Below are 16,277 nucleotides of genomic sequence, written 5' to 3' on the forward strand. Positions count from 1 at the left end.
CCATTTAGCTTCGCTTTGTGGTGTTGCAGCTGAAGTGGATCCATCCAAAGGGATACAATAAGCGAATATATGTATCTTACTTGATTAATTTCTACAAAAGTGGAAGGTTTTATGTGCAGAACTGTTCTCCAAAGCCTTTTCATCATAAAAAGCAATCTGTGGAGAGACTGCATCATTTTTAGGCCGACAGAGCCAAGCTAGCTCGCTTCATGCTAAGCTAACACCTAGCTACAGCTTCCCCCCTGCAGAGGCCCCTAAAATACTCTTCAGAGCATGTTTTTTGGATGTAAGAACCAGACCCAGAACTTCACATCAGTTCCCAGCAGCTTTACATTAGGATTATGAAACTGTTTCACCTCATATGAGCCTCAGCTCACCCCTGCATTTTGGTTGCAAAAGCAAGCAAAAAGTAGGATAAGCAGTCAGGTTACAGAGTTGCTGTAAGTTATTGTGCGGTGTTGCATGAGACATCAGCCGACTTCTGGTAAGTATACTTTGGACAGTTGTGCATTTGTCTTTAATTTAGCTTTTGAAAAGAGTAAATCTGTGTTCTCCTGCATATTTAGTCCAAATATTGCACAAATTGCTTGCTTGTTACCACATGTGTGGCTGTTTTGTCGCACTGAATCATGGTCGGTCCAGGCTCCTTCATCCCTCCTACACCAGGAAGGTCCAGTCGCTGGGTGACCGGCCGCACTGTAAAAAACAAAAGGTTTGAAAAGGTTACTGACAATATTTCTTCCAAAGCAATAAAGCAAAAAAAAAAAGCAACAATCTCGCCCAACTAAGCACTAAACTTCTCCCGCTTGCCTCTGCTTAATTGCGAACAAAACACAAATGAAAAAATAAACTCAAATATCCGTGAGCAAACTGGAGTCAGCAGCAGAACCGAACACAACAGAGAAACAGGAACTATAATAAAAATCAAAACAAAATGCTCCCCAATCCGTGACAGCCGCAGAGACAAATCCAATTATTTGCGTCTCATGTTGCAAATTTGTTCTAATGGTCGAAGTGAGAAAGTAAATAAACGCCTGCGAAGGGGAAACAAAAGAATGTGATTTCTAATTAACTTGAAAGAGGAACAGCAGGGCGACTTAGTAAACCCATCTTTCATCTGCTGCCTCAGACCACTCGTTTGTTTGTTGCACAGTGTTGTCTTCAGGAGAGAGGAGGCACTGTACTGCTTTCCCACAAATGAAATGTCAACAGATTTAACAGCGCTGCAGAAGGAGCGCAGCGTTTTCCAGCGTTTTGTCGATTTTATTGTTCATTAAGCTTTGCTGCCCCCCCCCCACCCCACCCCCCTCAAATCTTCTCCCTCCTCCTCTCCCACTTGTTCAAGGCTTCATTTGCAGCATCTTGGCTTTGAAGATCACAAAAGGCTGAGGCAATAATTGGGTTTGTGCAATTACAACGAGCTTAATGAGAGGATTCAGGAGCTTGTCTTGGGCCTATCTCCAGCTCTCCATGCTCCTACATCAGGCCGGCGACTGGCGCTCTCTGCAGCTCTGGACAAAGGAGGATGTTATCGCTTTTGAGGCTGTTGCATTCATAGCACATACTTGATCAGGCATGCATACAAGTCGTGCGTGATTACCAGAGTAGATATGCTAATTTCCTGCCTAAGACAGAGAAAATAGAAAAAAGGAAATAATATGGAGAGCACAGAAAGTCAAGACAAGAAGAGAGAAAGAGATAAGCACATAAACAAGTCAAAGAGTGCACAGCTTATTACTGAGATCAAGAAGGTGGAAAAACCAACCGGATACTGCAGCATCCGAAGCTAAATGAACCCAAACTTCCAGTAAAATTCGTGCTGATGATCTCGACATATCTCAGCGTGTCTATGAAGCCAAAAAGAAGTGTGAAGCCTGCAGACTGCTGACCCAGCGGTTCCACTCTCCTGCAAGGCCTCGGGTCTTTCTTTTTGTTTTGCACTGAACTCCTTGGTCCAACGTCCTTAAGACTTCTGTCTGAGGCTGACTACATTCAAGGCATCGATGTAACCACGATGGCATCACCTGTTTGTCGGCTCTGGTCCCTAAACATGGAGTTTTGGACGAGTGATCTGACTGAGAACCACAGAAAACCTTGAAAATCTTACTTAGTCTTATCATTTAGTAAAAAGATGCCGTATTAAACACGAGTTGAATAGTTTTAAACTTGTTTTTCTCAGAGAATTCCAAATATGTCCGGCTGCAACCTGCAGTTCAATCATCCAACTCTGTTCAAAACCAACTTCTCCCACATCCAGTTTGACTGGTTAAGGTGTGAAGGAAGCTGGCAATGCTGAAAGATCCGTTTGCACCTTCCCACAAGTCATAAGGAGAGGCTGCTCGACACAAATGACTCCTGCCATTAAAAAAGAGATGTCGCCCTCTAGTGGCCATTTGAGAGAATGTAGGTTTAAAGCCGTGCACTGGAGACTTCTGGCTGTGATGCTAAAAACAGAGTTTTTCTTCCTGTTCAGGAAGAGAAGGACTCCAAAGACAGCCAGGACAGGGACAGATGTGTCTAATAATCATCCTGCAGTGTGTAAGCTGCTAAAACCCACGTCCACAAACCAACAAATAAGAATGTAGCATGGAATGATGTGAGGATGCAACACAGCATAAAACCAACCAACCTGAAAAGAGTTGAAGGAAGCCGAACAGTCTGACGTCTTTATGTAATAAAGTCATTTTAACGGTAAACTATCAGTCTGAAAAACCTACTTTACATTAATGTCATGCCTCAACAGTTGATCTTTACAGGTCAAACAGGACGTAACATTAAGCTCAAAGATGCCTGCCTCATCTCATGAATGATAAATGTCTCCTTATGTCTCATTTAAAGTTTGGTTTCGGTCATTTCTTTCCATTTACTTGAGTTCCCAGCTGCCTCATCCTTAATAAGCTCTCTGAGTTTCACTCTTCTTGGTTTTCACAGCTCAGCATCGGCTCATCCGTCCATGTGTGGTTCCCAGGGAACGTGAGAAAATAACGTTCAGACTCATATGCTGACAAATAGGCTCGCTGCACACCGCAGTAACAGAAAGTCAGCCACACTTAACACAGTTATGAACAAAAATCAGGCCTTCAGCTGAATCTGTGTAAACCTGCACAGCTGAGCCTGCTGGTGAGGGATTAAGTTACCGAGTCATTACTCACTCCTTAATAACACATCTCACTTATTGATGTACACAGTAAGTGCAATAAATAAGCACCAATTGGGTTTTATTCAGAAAGGAATAACTCGATAATTCTGTTTAATTGAGTAACATAATAACCACTCAGATAACTGAGCTGTAATGCAATCAGGGATAAGTTCGTATGTGGGAGGCGGTACTGCTCAGGTGTTGGCTTTTATCAGCTCTATTTATCATTCAAGTTAGAGATATTTACTTTGGTTTCAGGGCTTTTCTCCGTGCAGCCTGCTCTGTGCATCATGGTTTTAGCTCAGGACTTCCAACAGGACTTCACCTTCACTTCAACAGGACTTCACCTTCACTTCAACAGGACTTCACCTTCACTTCAACAGGACTTCACCTTCACTTCCAACAGGACTTCACCTTCACTTCAACAGGACTTCACCTTCACCTTCCAACAGGACTTCACCTTCACTTCAACAGGACTTCACCTTCACCTTCCAACAGGACTTCACCTTCACTTCAACAGGACTTCACCTTCACTTCAACAGGACTTCACCTTCACTTCAACAGGACTTCACCTTCACTTCAACAGGACTTCACCTTCACTTCAACAGGACTTCACCTTCACTTCAACAGGACTTCACCTTCACTTCCAACAGGACTTCACCTTCACTTCAACAGGACTTCACCTTCCAACAGGACTTCACCTTCACCTTCCAACAGGACTTCACCTTCACTTCAACAGGACTTCACCTTCACTTCAACAGGACTTCACCTTCACTTCCAACAGGACTTCACCTTCACTTCCAACAGGACTTCACCTTCACTTCAACAGGACTTCACCTTCACTTCAACAGGACTTCACCTTCACTTCAACAGGACTTCACCTTCACTTCCAACAGGACTTCACCTTCACTTCAACAGGACTTCACCTTCCAACAGGACTTCACCTTCACCTTCCAACAGGACTTCACCTTCCCTTCCAACAGGACTTCACCTTCACTTCCAACAGGACTTCACCTTCACCTTCCAACAGGACTTCACCTTCACTTCAACAGGACTTCACCTTCACTTCAACAGGACTTCACCTTCACTTCCAACAGGACTTCACCTTCACTTCAACAGGACTTCACCTTCACTTCAACAGGACTTCACCTTCACTTCAACAGGACTTCACCTTCACTTCCAACAGGACTTCACCTTCACTTCAACAGGACTTCACCTTCCAACAGGACTTCACCTTCCAACAGGACTTCACCTTCACTTCCAACAGGACTTCACCTTCACTTCAACAGGACTTCACCTTCCAACAGGACTTCACCTTCACTTCCAACAGGACTTCACCTTCCAACAGGACTTCACCTTCCCTTCCAACAGGACTTCACCTTCACTTCCAACAGGACTTCACCTTCACTTCCAACAGGACTTCACTTCAACAGGACTTCACCTTCACTTCAACAGGACTTCACCTTCCAACAGGACTTCACCTTCCCTTCCAACAGGACTTCACCTTCCCTTCCAACAGGACTTCACCTTCACTTCCAACAGGACTTCACCTTCACTTCCAACAGGACTTCACCTTCACTTCCAACAGGACTTCACCTTCACTTCCAACAGGACTTCACCTTCACTTCAACAGGACTTCACCTTCCAACAGGACTTCACCTTCACCTTCCAACAGGACTTCACCTTCCCTTCCAACAGGACTTCACCTTCACTTCCAACAGGACTTCACCTTCACCTTCCAACAGGACTTCACCTTCACTTCAACAGGACTTCACCTTCACTTCAACAGGACTTCACCTTCACTTCCAACAGGACTTCACCTTCACTTCAACAGGACTTCACCTTCACTTCAACAGGACTTCACCTTCACTTCAACAGGACTTCACCTTCACTTCCAACAGGACTTCACCTTCACTTCAACAGGACTTCACCTTCCAACAGGACTTCACCTTCCAACAGGACTTCACCTTCCCTTCCAACAGGACTTCACCTTCCCTTCCAACAGGACTTCACCTTCACTTCCAACAGGACTTCACCTTCACTTCCAACAGGACTTCACCTTCACTTCAACAGGACTTCACCTTCACTTCAACAGGACTTCACCTTCCAACAGGACTTCACCTTCACTTCCAACAGGACTTCACCTTCCCTTCCAACAGGACTTCACCTTCCCTTCCAACAGGACTTCACCTTCACTTCCAACAGGACTTCACCTTCACTTCCAACAGGACTTCACCTTCACTTCAACAGGACTTCACCTTCACTTCCAACAGGACTTCACCTTCACTTCAACAGGACTTCACCTTCCAACAGGACTTCACCTTCCCTTCCAACAGGACTTCACCTTCCCTTCCAACAGGACTTCACCTTCACTTCCAACAGGACTTCACCTTCACTTCCAACAGGACTTCACCTTCACTTCAACAGGACTTCATCTTCACTTCAACAGGACTTCACTTCCAACAGGACTTCACCTTCACTTCCAACAGGACTTCACCTTCACTTCAACAGGACTTCACCTTCCAACAGGACTTCACCTTCCAACAGGACTTCACCTTCCCTTCCAACAGGACTTCACCTTCACTTCCAACAGGACTTCACCTTCACTTCCAACAGGACTTCACCTTCACTTCAACAGGACTTCACCTTCACTTCAACAGGACTTCACCTTCACTTCAACAGGACTTCACCTCCAACAGGACTTCACCTTCCCTTCCAACAGGACTTCACCTTCACTTCCAACAGGACTTCACCTTCACTTCAACAGGACTTCACCTTCACTTCCAACAGGACTTCACCTTCCAACAGGACTTCACCTTCCCTTCCAACAGGACTTCACCTTCACTTCCAACAGGACTTCACCTTCACTTCCAACAGGACTTCGGAACATTTCAGTCTGAGGAAGCTGAATCCTGAAGGTGACGGTGGTGTAAAGACCACAGATGTTCAACCAGCTGCTGCTCAGCTGAGGCAAACGTGTGGAGCTATCACTTTGTGTGCATGTGTGTGTGCATGTGAGCGTGCACCAACCTGTATATCTGTCAGTTCTTTTGCAATCCGTGAAGTCAGCTGTGAGGGATTATCCTGACAGGGAATATGCAGGTTCTAAAACACACAATTTGAATAATTTAATCCTCGTTACGAACCTCCCAAAAGAAATAAGTTAGAAGAATATTATGTAAGCTCATTAGTAGTTAAAACAAGGGGCCACAGGGCTCTGCCTGCCCTTTAAAGAAATAACAGCTGCCCGTGTGGTCACAAGAGAATATTGGCATCATTAATCAAGGTTATAAAGAAGGTTTATAACAAACTGTTCAGCTACTTTGTGTTAAAGTGGAATATTTTCAAGTTAATCAAGTAGAGACGAATGTTTTTATTGTGTAATTTAGATAAAAAAGTCCAACTTTCTTCAAATGATCTGGAAGCAGAAACGGTAAACAGATCCTTTATCATGTATTTATCTGCTTATTTAAGTCTCAAATAAAGAAAGAAAGGAAGTTAAACTGCTCCTCAGCAAGAGGAAGCTGCTGAGTTATTAATAAAAAAAGCTAATTTAAGAACAGAAACTTTTTAAGATTCAAAAACTTTGTAATTGTCTTAAAGCCTCAGACACATGATGAAATAAATCCATTGTATGTGAGATATTCCAGCAGCACTCAGCTGTGACATGTTTTCATGTTTTCTGTCGTGTTGCAGGAGCTTTTCATGATTTGGGAACCGATTGCTCTTCTTCTTCACTTCCTGTGACACTTTTCTTGCTGCTGTGTCTGACTCTGGGGCTGATTTTTGATTGTTTTTTACTGTTTTAACTGTTTTAACTGTGTTTCTGAGGGTTTTTATCTCGTTGTTGGCGTTTAAAGCAAATTAAAGTTTGAAACCAAAGTAATAAAACACACATCTGAGCAGCCATGGGTGAGTTTCACAGCATCTTTCCACACTGAGACTTCCCCAGACTCCCTGAATCTGTTCCCAATATTCTGCTCTGTAGATGCTGAAAGACCAAAGTTCTTTACAGTCTGACTCTGAGGAATATTTCCTGAACTTATTGATGATTCTCTGATGGAGTTTGGCCCAAAGCGGTGAGCCACGACCCATCCTTGTTGGAGAGACTGAACCTTTGGTGGAAGCTGCTTTTATACCCAATCCTGACACCCTCACCTGTCAGCAGGTAACCTGCTGGTTGGAGATGGTTATTTCCATATTATATTAACCTTTCTGTCTTTATTTCCCACATGCATGCTGCTGGCATCAAATCTTAAATACAGTCAAAGTTAAACAGACAAATCTGCTCTAAAAGGGCTGAATTTGCTTGATATTAGTGGACAAACAGGTCAAATGAAGGCAATAAACAACTTACAGCTGTTGCTGTAGATTCTATAAACTTTCTGCCTTTCTTTGACTCTACAGCAGCTTTTAGAGTGTTTTGCTGCATTAAACTAGATTTATTTTGATATTCCAAATACATAAAAATTGGTCAGTGAAGCAGCTTAAACCTGCTCAGAAAAGACAAAACAGGAGGATAAAATGTTTTTCTCTCATTCGATATGTGTCAGTGTGAGATTGTAAAGAACATTTTGAAAGGCTGAAAACTAGATTTCTGAGTGAAATTAGATAAAACTGGAGCTAACAGACGATAAGGTTCCAGCTTATGTTAGAAGAAAGAATTCTTTCTTTCTGCATCTGTGTCTTTTCCTCTGATCTCTCCAGCATCTGATGTTTATTCTTGTCTTCCTTCTCTTCTTCTTCACTTCCTGTTGTCTTCCTTCTCTTCTTCTTCACTTCCTGCTGTCTTCCTTCTCTTCTTCTTCACTTCCTGCTGTCTTCCTTCTCTTCTTCTTCACTTCCTGTTGTCTTCCTTCTCTTCTTCTTCACTTCCTGTTGTCTTCCTTCTCTTCTTCTTCACTTCCTGCTGTCTTCCTTCTCTTCTTCTTCACTTCCTGCTGTCTTCCTTCTCTTCTTCTTCACTTCCTGTTGTCTTCCTTCTCTTCTTCTTCACTTCCTGTTGTCTTCCTTCTCTTCTTCTTCACTTCCTGTGACACTTTTCTTGCTGCTGTGTCTGACTCTGGGGCTGATTTTTGATTGTTTTTTACTGTTTTAACTGTTTTAACTGTGTTTCTGAGGGTTTTTATCTCGTTGTTGGCGTTTAAAGCAAATTAAAGTTTGAAACCAAAGTAATAAAACACACATCTGAGCAGCCGTGGGTGAGTTTCACAGCAACTTTCCACACTGAGATTTCCCCAGACTCCCTGAATCTGTTCCCAATATTCTGCTCTGTAGATGCTGAAAGACCAAAGTTCTTTACAGTCTGACTCTGAGGAATATTTCCTGAACTTATTGATGATTCTCTGATGGAGTTTGGCCCAAAGCGGTGAGCCACGACCCATCCTTGTTGGAGAGACTGAACCTTTGGTGGAAGCTGCTTTTATACCCAATCCTGACACCCTCACCTGTCAGCAGGTAACCTGCTGCTTGGAGATGGTTATTTCCATATTATATTAACTTTTCTTTCTTTATTTCCCACATGCATGCTGCTGGCATCAAATCTTAAATACAGTCAAAGTTAAACAGACAAATCTGATCTAAAAGGGCTGAATTTGCTTAATATTAGTGGACAAACAGGTCAAATGAAGGCAATAAACAACTTAAAGAGTCTTAGTAAGCGTTGTATCACATGAAGGCCTGTGTTTGAGTTTATCAGAGCATTCACTGATCCCTCTCATATGAATGGGGGCTTCATAAATCTGGAGGAAACGGCTCCCATCAGGATGAAAATGTGCCATCATGGGATAAACAGAAGCTGCATCAGTGAGCCATCAGATCTCTTCAGAGAAGGGTTTAAAAGCTCATGTTTTCCCGTTAATTTGTCACCCATTTGTGCAAAGAGCCTGAGTTTGTGTGCTTATTACCTTTCCCTGGTAGACGACGTGTCCGACGGGGCAGATCATGCAGGCGGTGCCGGAGCCAAACATCTCTGTGAGACGCTGCTGCTGCAGAGCAAAGCACAGCTGGCCCATGGTGAGGTGGCGCTCTGTCACTTTAAACTCGCCCTTAGAAGACACAAATGTGCAGGTTTTGAAGCTTGTGTCACTGATGCTGAGTGAGCAGGTTTGTCTGATCAGCTGTGAGACGAGATTAAGGCGTAACCAGCTCTTACCCAGCTTCTGGTTAGTTCCAGGATGCTCTGCCGGGTGACACCTGGGAGGATGATGCCATCCAGTGGTGGAGTTGCCAGCTCCTCCTCTGGTAAAAACATTTATCATCATGGAGTTATTTCTGACCAGGATCTGTCCTTTAACTCTCATATAAAACAGGTTTCTGCCTTCTTTCTGTCCTTTAAGTCTCATATAAAACAGGTTTCTGCCTTCTTTCTGTCCTTTAACTCACATATAAAACAGGTTGCTGCCTTCTTTCTGTCCTTTAAGTCTCATATAAAACAGGTTTCTGCCTTCTTTCTGTCCTTTAACTCACATATAAAACAGGTTTCTGCCTTCTTTCTGTCCTTTAACTCACATATAAAACAGGTTTCTGCCTTCTTTCTGTCCTTTAACTCACATATAAAACAGGTTTCTGCCTTCTTTCTGTCCTTTAACTCACATATAAAACAGGTTTCTGCCTTCTTTCTGTCCTTTAACTCACATATAAAACAGGTTGCTGCCTTCTTTCTGTCCTTTAACTCTCATATAAAACAGGTTTCTGCCTTCTTTCTGTCCTTTAACTCACATATAAAACAGGTTTCTGCCTTCTTTCTGTCCTTTAACTCACATATAAAACAGGTTTCTGCCTTCTTTCTGTCCATTAACTCTCATATAAAACAGGTTTCTGCCTTCTTTCTGTCCTTTAACTCACATATAAAACAGGTTTCTGCCTTCTTTTTGTCCTTTAACTCACATATAAAACAGGTTTCTGCCTTCTTTCTGTCCTTTAACTCACATATAAAACAGGTTTCTGCCTTCTTTCTGTCCTTTAACTCACATATAAAACAGGTTTCTGCCTCCTTTCTGTCCTTTAACTCACATATAAAACAGGTTTCTGCCTTCTTTCTGTCCTTTAACTCACATATAAAACAGGTTTCTGCCTTCTTTCTGTCCATTAACTCTCATATAAAACAGGTTTCTGCCTTCTTTCTGTCCATTAACTCTCATATAAAACAGGTTTCTGCCTTCTTTCTGTCCTTTAACTCACATATAAAACAGGTTTCTGCCTTCTTTTTGTCCTTTAACTCACATATAAAACAGGTTTCTGCCTTCTTTCTGTCCTTTAACTCACATATAAAACAGGTTTCTGCCTTCTTTCTGTCCTTTAACTCACATATAAAACAGGTTTCTGCCTCCTTTCTGTCCTTTAACTCACATATAAAACAGGTTTCTGCCTTCTTTCTGTCCTTTAACTAACATATAAAACAGGTTTCTGCCTTCTTTCTGTCCTTTAACTCACATATAAAACAGGTTTCTGCCTTCTTTCTGTCCTTTAACTCACATATAAAACAGGTTTCTGCCTTCTTTCTGTCCTTTAACTCACATATAAAACAGGTTTCTGCCTTCTTTCTGTCCTTTAACTCTCATATAAAACAGGTTTCTGCCTTCTTTCTGTCCTTTAACTCACATATAAAACAGGTTTCTGCCTTCTTTCTGTCCATTAACTCTCATATAAAACAGGTTTCTGCCTTCTTTCTGTCCTTTAACTCACATATAAAACAGGTTTCTGCCTTCTTTCTGTCCTTTAACTCACATATAAAACAGGTTTCTGCCTTCTTTCTGTCCTTTAACTCACATATAAAACAGGTTTCTGCCTCCTTTCTGTCCTTTAACTCACATATAAAACAGGTTTCTGCCTTCTTTCTGTCCTTTAACTCTCATATAAAACAGGTTTCTGCCTCCTTTCTGTCCTTTAACTCTCATATAAAACAGGTTTCTGCCTTCTTTCTGTCCGTTAACTCTCATATAAAACAGGTTTCTGCCTTCTTTCTGTCCTTTAACTCACATATAAAATAGGTTTCTGCCTCCTTTCTGTCCTTTAACTCTCATATAAAACAGGTTTCTGCCTCCTTTCTGTCCTTTAACTCACATATAAAACAGGTTTCTGCCTTCTTTCTGTCCTTTAACTCACATATAAAACAGGTTTCTGCCTTCTTTCTGTCCTTTAACTCACATATAAAACAGGTTTCTGCCTTCTTTCTGTCCTTTAACTCACATATAAAACAGGTTTCTGCCTTCTTTCTGTCCTTTAACTCACATATAAAACAGGTTTCTGCCTTCTTTCTGTCCTTTAACTCACATATAAAACAGGTTTCTGCCTTCTTTCTGTCCTTTAACTCTCATATAAAACAGGTTTCTGCCTTCTTTCTGTCCTTTAACTCACATATAAAACAGGTTTCTGCCTTCTTTCTGTCCATTAACTCTCATATAAAACAGGTTTCTGCCTTCTTTCTGTCCTTTAACTCACATATAAAACAGGTTTCTGCCTTCTTTCTGTCCTTTAACTCACATATAAAACAGGTTTCTGCCTTCTTTCTGTCCTTTAACTCACATATAAAACAGGTTTCTGCCTCCTTTCTGTCCTTTAACTCACATATAAAACAGGTTTCTGCCTTCTTTCTGTCCTTTAACTCTCATATAAAACAGGTTTCTGCCTTCTTTCTGTCCTTTAACTCACATATAAAACAGGTTTCTGCCTTCTTTCTGTCCATTAACTCTCATATAAAACAGGTTTCTGCCTTCTTTCTGTCCTTTAACTCACATATAAAACAGGTTTCTGCCTTCTTTCTGTCCATTAACTCACATATAAAACAGGTTTCTGCCTTCTTTTTGTCCTTTAACTCACATATAAAACAGGTTTCTGCCTCCTTTCTGTCCTTTAACTCACATATAAAACAGGTTTCTGCCTTCTTTCTGTCCTTTAACTCACATATAAAACAGGTTTCTGCCTTCTTTCTGTCCTTTAACTCACATATAAAACAGGTTTCTGCCTTCTTTCTGTCCTTTAACTCACATATAAAACAGGTTTCTGCCTTCTTTCTGTCCTTTAACTCTCATATAAAACAGGTTTCTGCCTCCTTTCTGTCCTTTAACTCACATATAAAACAGGTTTCTGCCTCCTTTCTGTCCGTTAACTCACATATAAAACAGGTTTCTGCCTCCTTTCTGTCCGTTAACTCACATATAAAACAGGTTTCTGCCTTCTTTCTGTCCTTTAACTCTCATATAAAACAGGTTTCTGCCTCCTTTCTGTCCTTTAACTCTCATATAAAACAGGTTTCTGCCTTCTTTCTGTCCGTTAACTCTCATATAAAACAGGTTTCTGCCTTCTTTCTGTCCTTTAACTCACATATAAAATAGGTTTCTGCCTCCTTTCTGTCCTTTAACTCTCATATAAAACAGGTTTCTGCCTCCTTTCTGTCCTTTAACTCACATATAAAACAGGTTTCTGCCTTCTTTCTGTCCTTTAACTCACATATAAAACAGGTTTCTGCCTTCTTTCTGTCCTTTAACTCACATATAAAACAGGTTTCTGCCTTCTTTCTGTCCGTTAACTCACATATAAAACAGGTTTCTGCCTTCTTTCTGTCCTTTAACTCACATATAAAACAGGTTTCTGCCTCCTTTCTGTCCTTTAACTCTCATATAAAACAGGTTTCTGCCTTCTTTCTGTCCTTTAACTCTCATATAAAACAGGTTTCTGCCTTCTTTCTGTCCTTTAACTCACATATAAAACAGGTTTCTGCCTTCTTTCTGTCCTTTAACTCTCATATAAAACAGGTTTCTGCCTTCTTTCTGTCCTCTGACTCACATATAAAACAGGTTTCTGCCTTCTTTCTGTCCTTTAACTCTCATATAAAACAGGTTTCTGCCTTCTTTCTGTCCTTTAACTCACATATAAAACAGGTTTCTGCCTTCTTTCTGTCCTTTAACTCTCATATAAAACAGGTTTCTGCCTTCTTTCTGTCCTTTAACTCACATATAAAACAGGTTTCTGCCTTCTTTCACCTTCGTAATATTGTTAAAATCAGGAACATCCTGTCTCAGAGTGATGCAGAGAAGCTGCTCCTTGCATCTGTTCCTTCAGGACTGAACTACTGTAATTCTTTATTATTGGGCTGTCCCACAGAGTCTCTGAAAAGCCTCCAGCTGATCCAAAATGCTGCAGCCAGAGTTCTGATGAGATCTAACAGCAGAGATCATGTTTCTCCAGTTTTAGCTTCTCTTCATTGGCTCCCTGTTAAACTCAGAATAGAATTTAAGATTCTTCTCCTCACATATAAAGCTCTTAATGACCGAGCTCCATCACATCTTAAAGATCTCACAGTTGGATATTTCCCCAACAGAGCACCTTGCTCTCAGGCTGCAGGTTTCCTTCTCAGAGTTTCTAAAAGCAGAATGGGAGGCAGAGCCTAAAACCGGCTTGAACTGAATTGAAAGATTGTTCGTTGTAAAATGTAATGAAGCTTTACTGCCAGCAGAGGTCAGATTTGTAAGTGTTTTCGGTCCAAACGGTGCCACACAGACATGTTCTGACCTCCATCCTCATTGATCCAGTGGAGGAATATGTTCATGGTCCCTGCCTCAGTTATTTGGTGGTCTTCTCCATACAGCCACAGCACCTGTTGACACCCATAATCCACTGCTTCGTACTGGGCAAACAGAGAGCATCCATAGTTCCTGCAGAAAAACACCTTTTACAGCTTCAGAGGGCTTATTACGGGCAGATCTGCTCACAGCTACAGTCTTAATGTGTCCACCTACCCGCCCATCTTACAGTCTCCGGTTCCTCCCTTCCAGGCCCGGGTGTACTTTGGGTCGGCCCACAGGGAGAGGCCTCCGGCCTCAGAGCTGAAGTAAGAGCCAGCCTGGCACAGAATCACATACAGCAGTGCACGGGCTGGCTTCTTCACACCCAGAGTGGCCTGTCACGGTCACATAAAGGCAAAGAAATGCACAAAATCTAACTTTTAGAAGCCCTCCAGGTCCACTAAGAACTGCAGCAGCCTGAGATCTTTCTCACCTCAGTGCTGATGAAGGTTGGTCTTATGTACAGACTGGCGGAGTCTGAGTGAGGCACCCAGTCCTGGTCGACCTCTACCAGCCTCCTGATACACTCCAGCAGCTCTGACTGCTCAAAGGCCTGCAGAAAACAGAAGGAGTCATGATCCCGGCCGCTTTCCAACAGCCTATTTTCTCTGCTTCATGTCCATCTTACAGGTAAACAAGCTCTCTTTGCAGAGTTCGTCATGCGGCTCATGTTTAGCATCGGCCTGAAGAGGCGCAGCCGGCCGTCGTCGCCACGGTACACTTTCAGGCCTTCAAACAGCTGGGGAGAAGGGAAAATGCTGAGAGCTCACAGTTCAAACACCTGGGGAGAAGGGAAAATGCTGAGAGCTCACAGTTCAAACGGTGCTGGAGGCAGTGGACGCTTCATACCTGAATGCCATAATGCAGAGAAGAGCAGGCGGGGTGCAGAGACAGGTTCCCTAATGGCTTTATGAGGGGGGCCTGCCAGCCCCCGGCTGCGCTCCACTCTATGGTCAGCATGTGGTCGGTGAAGACGGTCCCGAAGCCAGAAACACTGGGTTTGGTCTGTGGAGCAGAGGACCGCTGGATGGCAAGGTCAGCTGCCTGGAGAGAAAGCACAGAGCAGCAGAGTAAAGACACCATTTCAGCTCCGAGAATTCTTCCAGGTCTGGGTTGTGTTGGCGGAATATTTCAGAAATGAGATCCAGGTCCTGCTCAGCCTGCTCCAGTTCACACCGTCTACCTGTTGGACTGAGATTAATGGTGCTGACCACAGCTCATCCTGCTGAAGTTATTCACATGTAGTGTTTATGTTTCTGCATTTAGCAGATGCTTTTATCCAAGGCGACTTACAGGTGGCAATCTTACCACTACACTATCCAGTCTCTATTATGGCTTAAAGACAGTGGCTTAAAAAGAAGAAAAACTGGGAGATAAATGAGGTTAAATCAGGTTAAAATCGCTTGAATTCATCATAACATCAGTTATAACAGAACAGAAATAAATTCTCCATCCAAGAAAGATAAAATACTTCATCCTTTACAAGCTGAAAGTCATCAGCTTTGCAAAGATGTGCACAAGATTTCAGATTCAGAATAAACAACTTTCCACCCTTCAGATCAATATCTGAAGAGATTAATGTGGGAAAAACAGTCACTTAAAGCATTATTGTGCAGAACAGAAACCTCCAGTTAAGCTTGTCAGGAGGTGGCCTCTGGGCCCAGAGGCTTCTGGGACGGGCCGCTGCTGTCAGCAGCCAGGATCTGTGATGCCATGAGGCTCATTTAACCGTCAGTGAAGGCAGCATTAATGCAGAAAAACACACCGAGGCAACAGTCTGTCAATCTGAAGCGTGCAGAGGGCGTAAAAACAATGACATTATGTCCAGATTAACGTCTGAACCGCTCCGTGTGGCAGCTCTTTCATTTCATATGTTCTCTGTCAGTCTTTCATGCTCAAAGTTCACTTTTCTTTTTCCATAATAAGATTTTCTCATAGAACAAATAGAGGATGACACTCAGGCCTCGGTGCATCTCTGGTGCTGCAGCAGCAGAAGGTTGAGAGATGAGAGCGAGGAAAGACAGCTGGGAGTGCTGTCCTCTCCTGGTGTTCTCCAGAACTAAAGCACATGATCCCTCCTTTAAAGAGACACCTCCAGCTGGACAGCAGTCAGTTATCTGCAGGGATTAGACCGGCCCTTTGGCTCCGCCCTCCTGCTGCAGATTACGCTGCAGAATCCCAGATTACTCGACAGAACAGTGCTGCCAGAAACCGCTCACAGTCGAGTAGTTTGTGTTATAACTTTCAAAAACTCTCATTTCCTGTTTGATCTCCCGTGTCCCTTCTAATTCACTGACAAACAGACTCTCAGAGCTGGATTTCACAGCTGTTCTGACCTCTCAGCAGGTAAGAAGAGCCCAGAGCGGGCCGGGCATCGAACAGTGACGCTCTCCCTTCTCCGAATGAGCCATAATCCTTTTCCACTGTTTCCTGCGTCCCTCATAGATCACTCACAGAGTCTGGCTGGGATTACATGACTATAGATATGAACTTGGGAGTGTAATTGAGCAGCAAAAGGAAGGTTTACCCCCACTCATAGGAGCTCGATCTTCTGGGGAAACACTTTCAGGTGA

General features: G+C 42.7%; 1 protein-coding gene across 1 annotated transcript; it reads right to left on the reverse strand.

Moving 5' to 3' along the window:
- Positions 1-511: 511 nt before the first annotated feature.
- On the reverse strand, positions 512-14,748 carry bcat1 (branched chain amino-acid transaminase 1, cytosolic). Its single transcript, XM_072377380.1, has 9 exons — positions 14,554-14,748; positions 14,333-14,443; positions 14,138-14,257; positions 13,879-14,039; positions 13,652-13,794; positions 9,294-9,379; positions 9,046-9,186; positions 6,170-6,244; positions 512-696 (listed from the first exon to the last, which is right to left on the reverse strand). Exons 1-9 carry the CDS (start codon positions 14,662-14,664, stop codon positions 658-660), a joined length of 987 nt encoding a protein of 328 aa, XP_072233481.1. The 5' UTR covers positions 14,665-14,748; the 3' UTR covers positions 512-657.
- Positions 14,749-16,277: the final 1,529 nt, after the last annotated feature.

The sequence above is a fragment of the Leuresthes tenuis genome, unplaced genomic scaffold, assembly GCF_036924035.1.
Source record: "Leuresthes tenuis unplaced genomic scaffold, fLeuTen1.0.hap1 SCAF_23, whole genome shotgun sequence".
Classification (NCBI taxonomy): domain Eukaryota; kingdom Metazoa; phylum Chordata; class Actinopteri; order Atheriniformes; family Atherinopsidae; genus Leuresthes; species Leuresthes tenuis.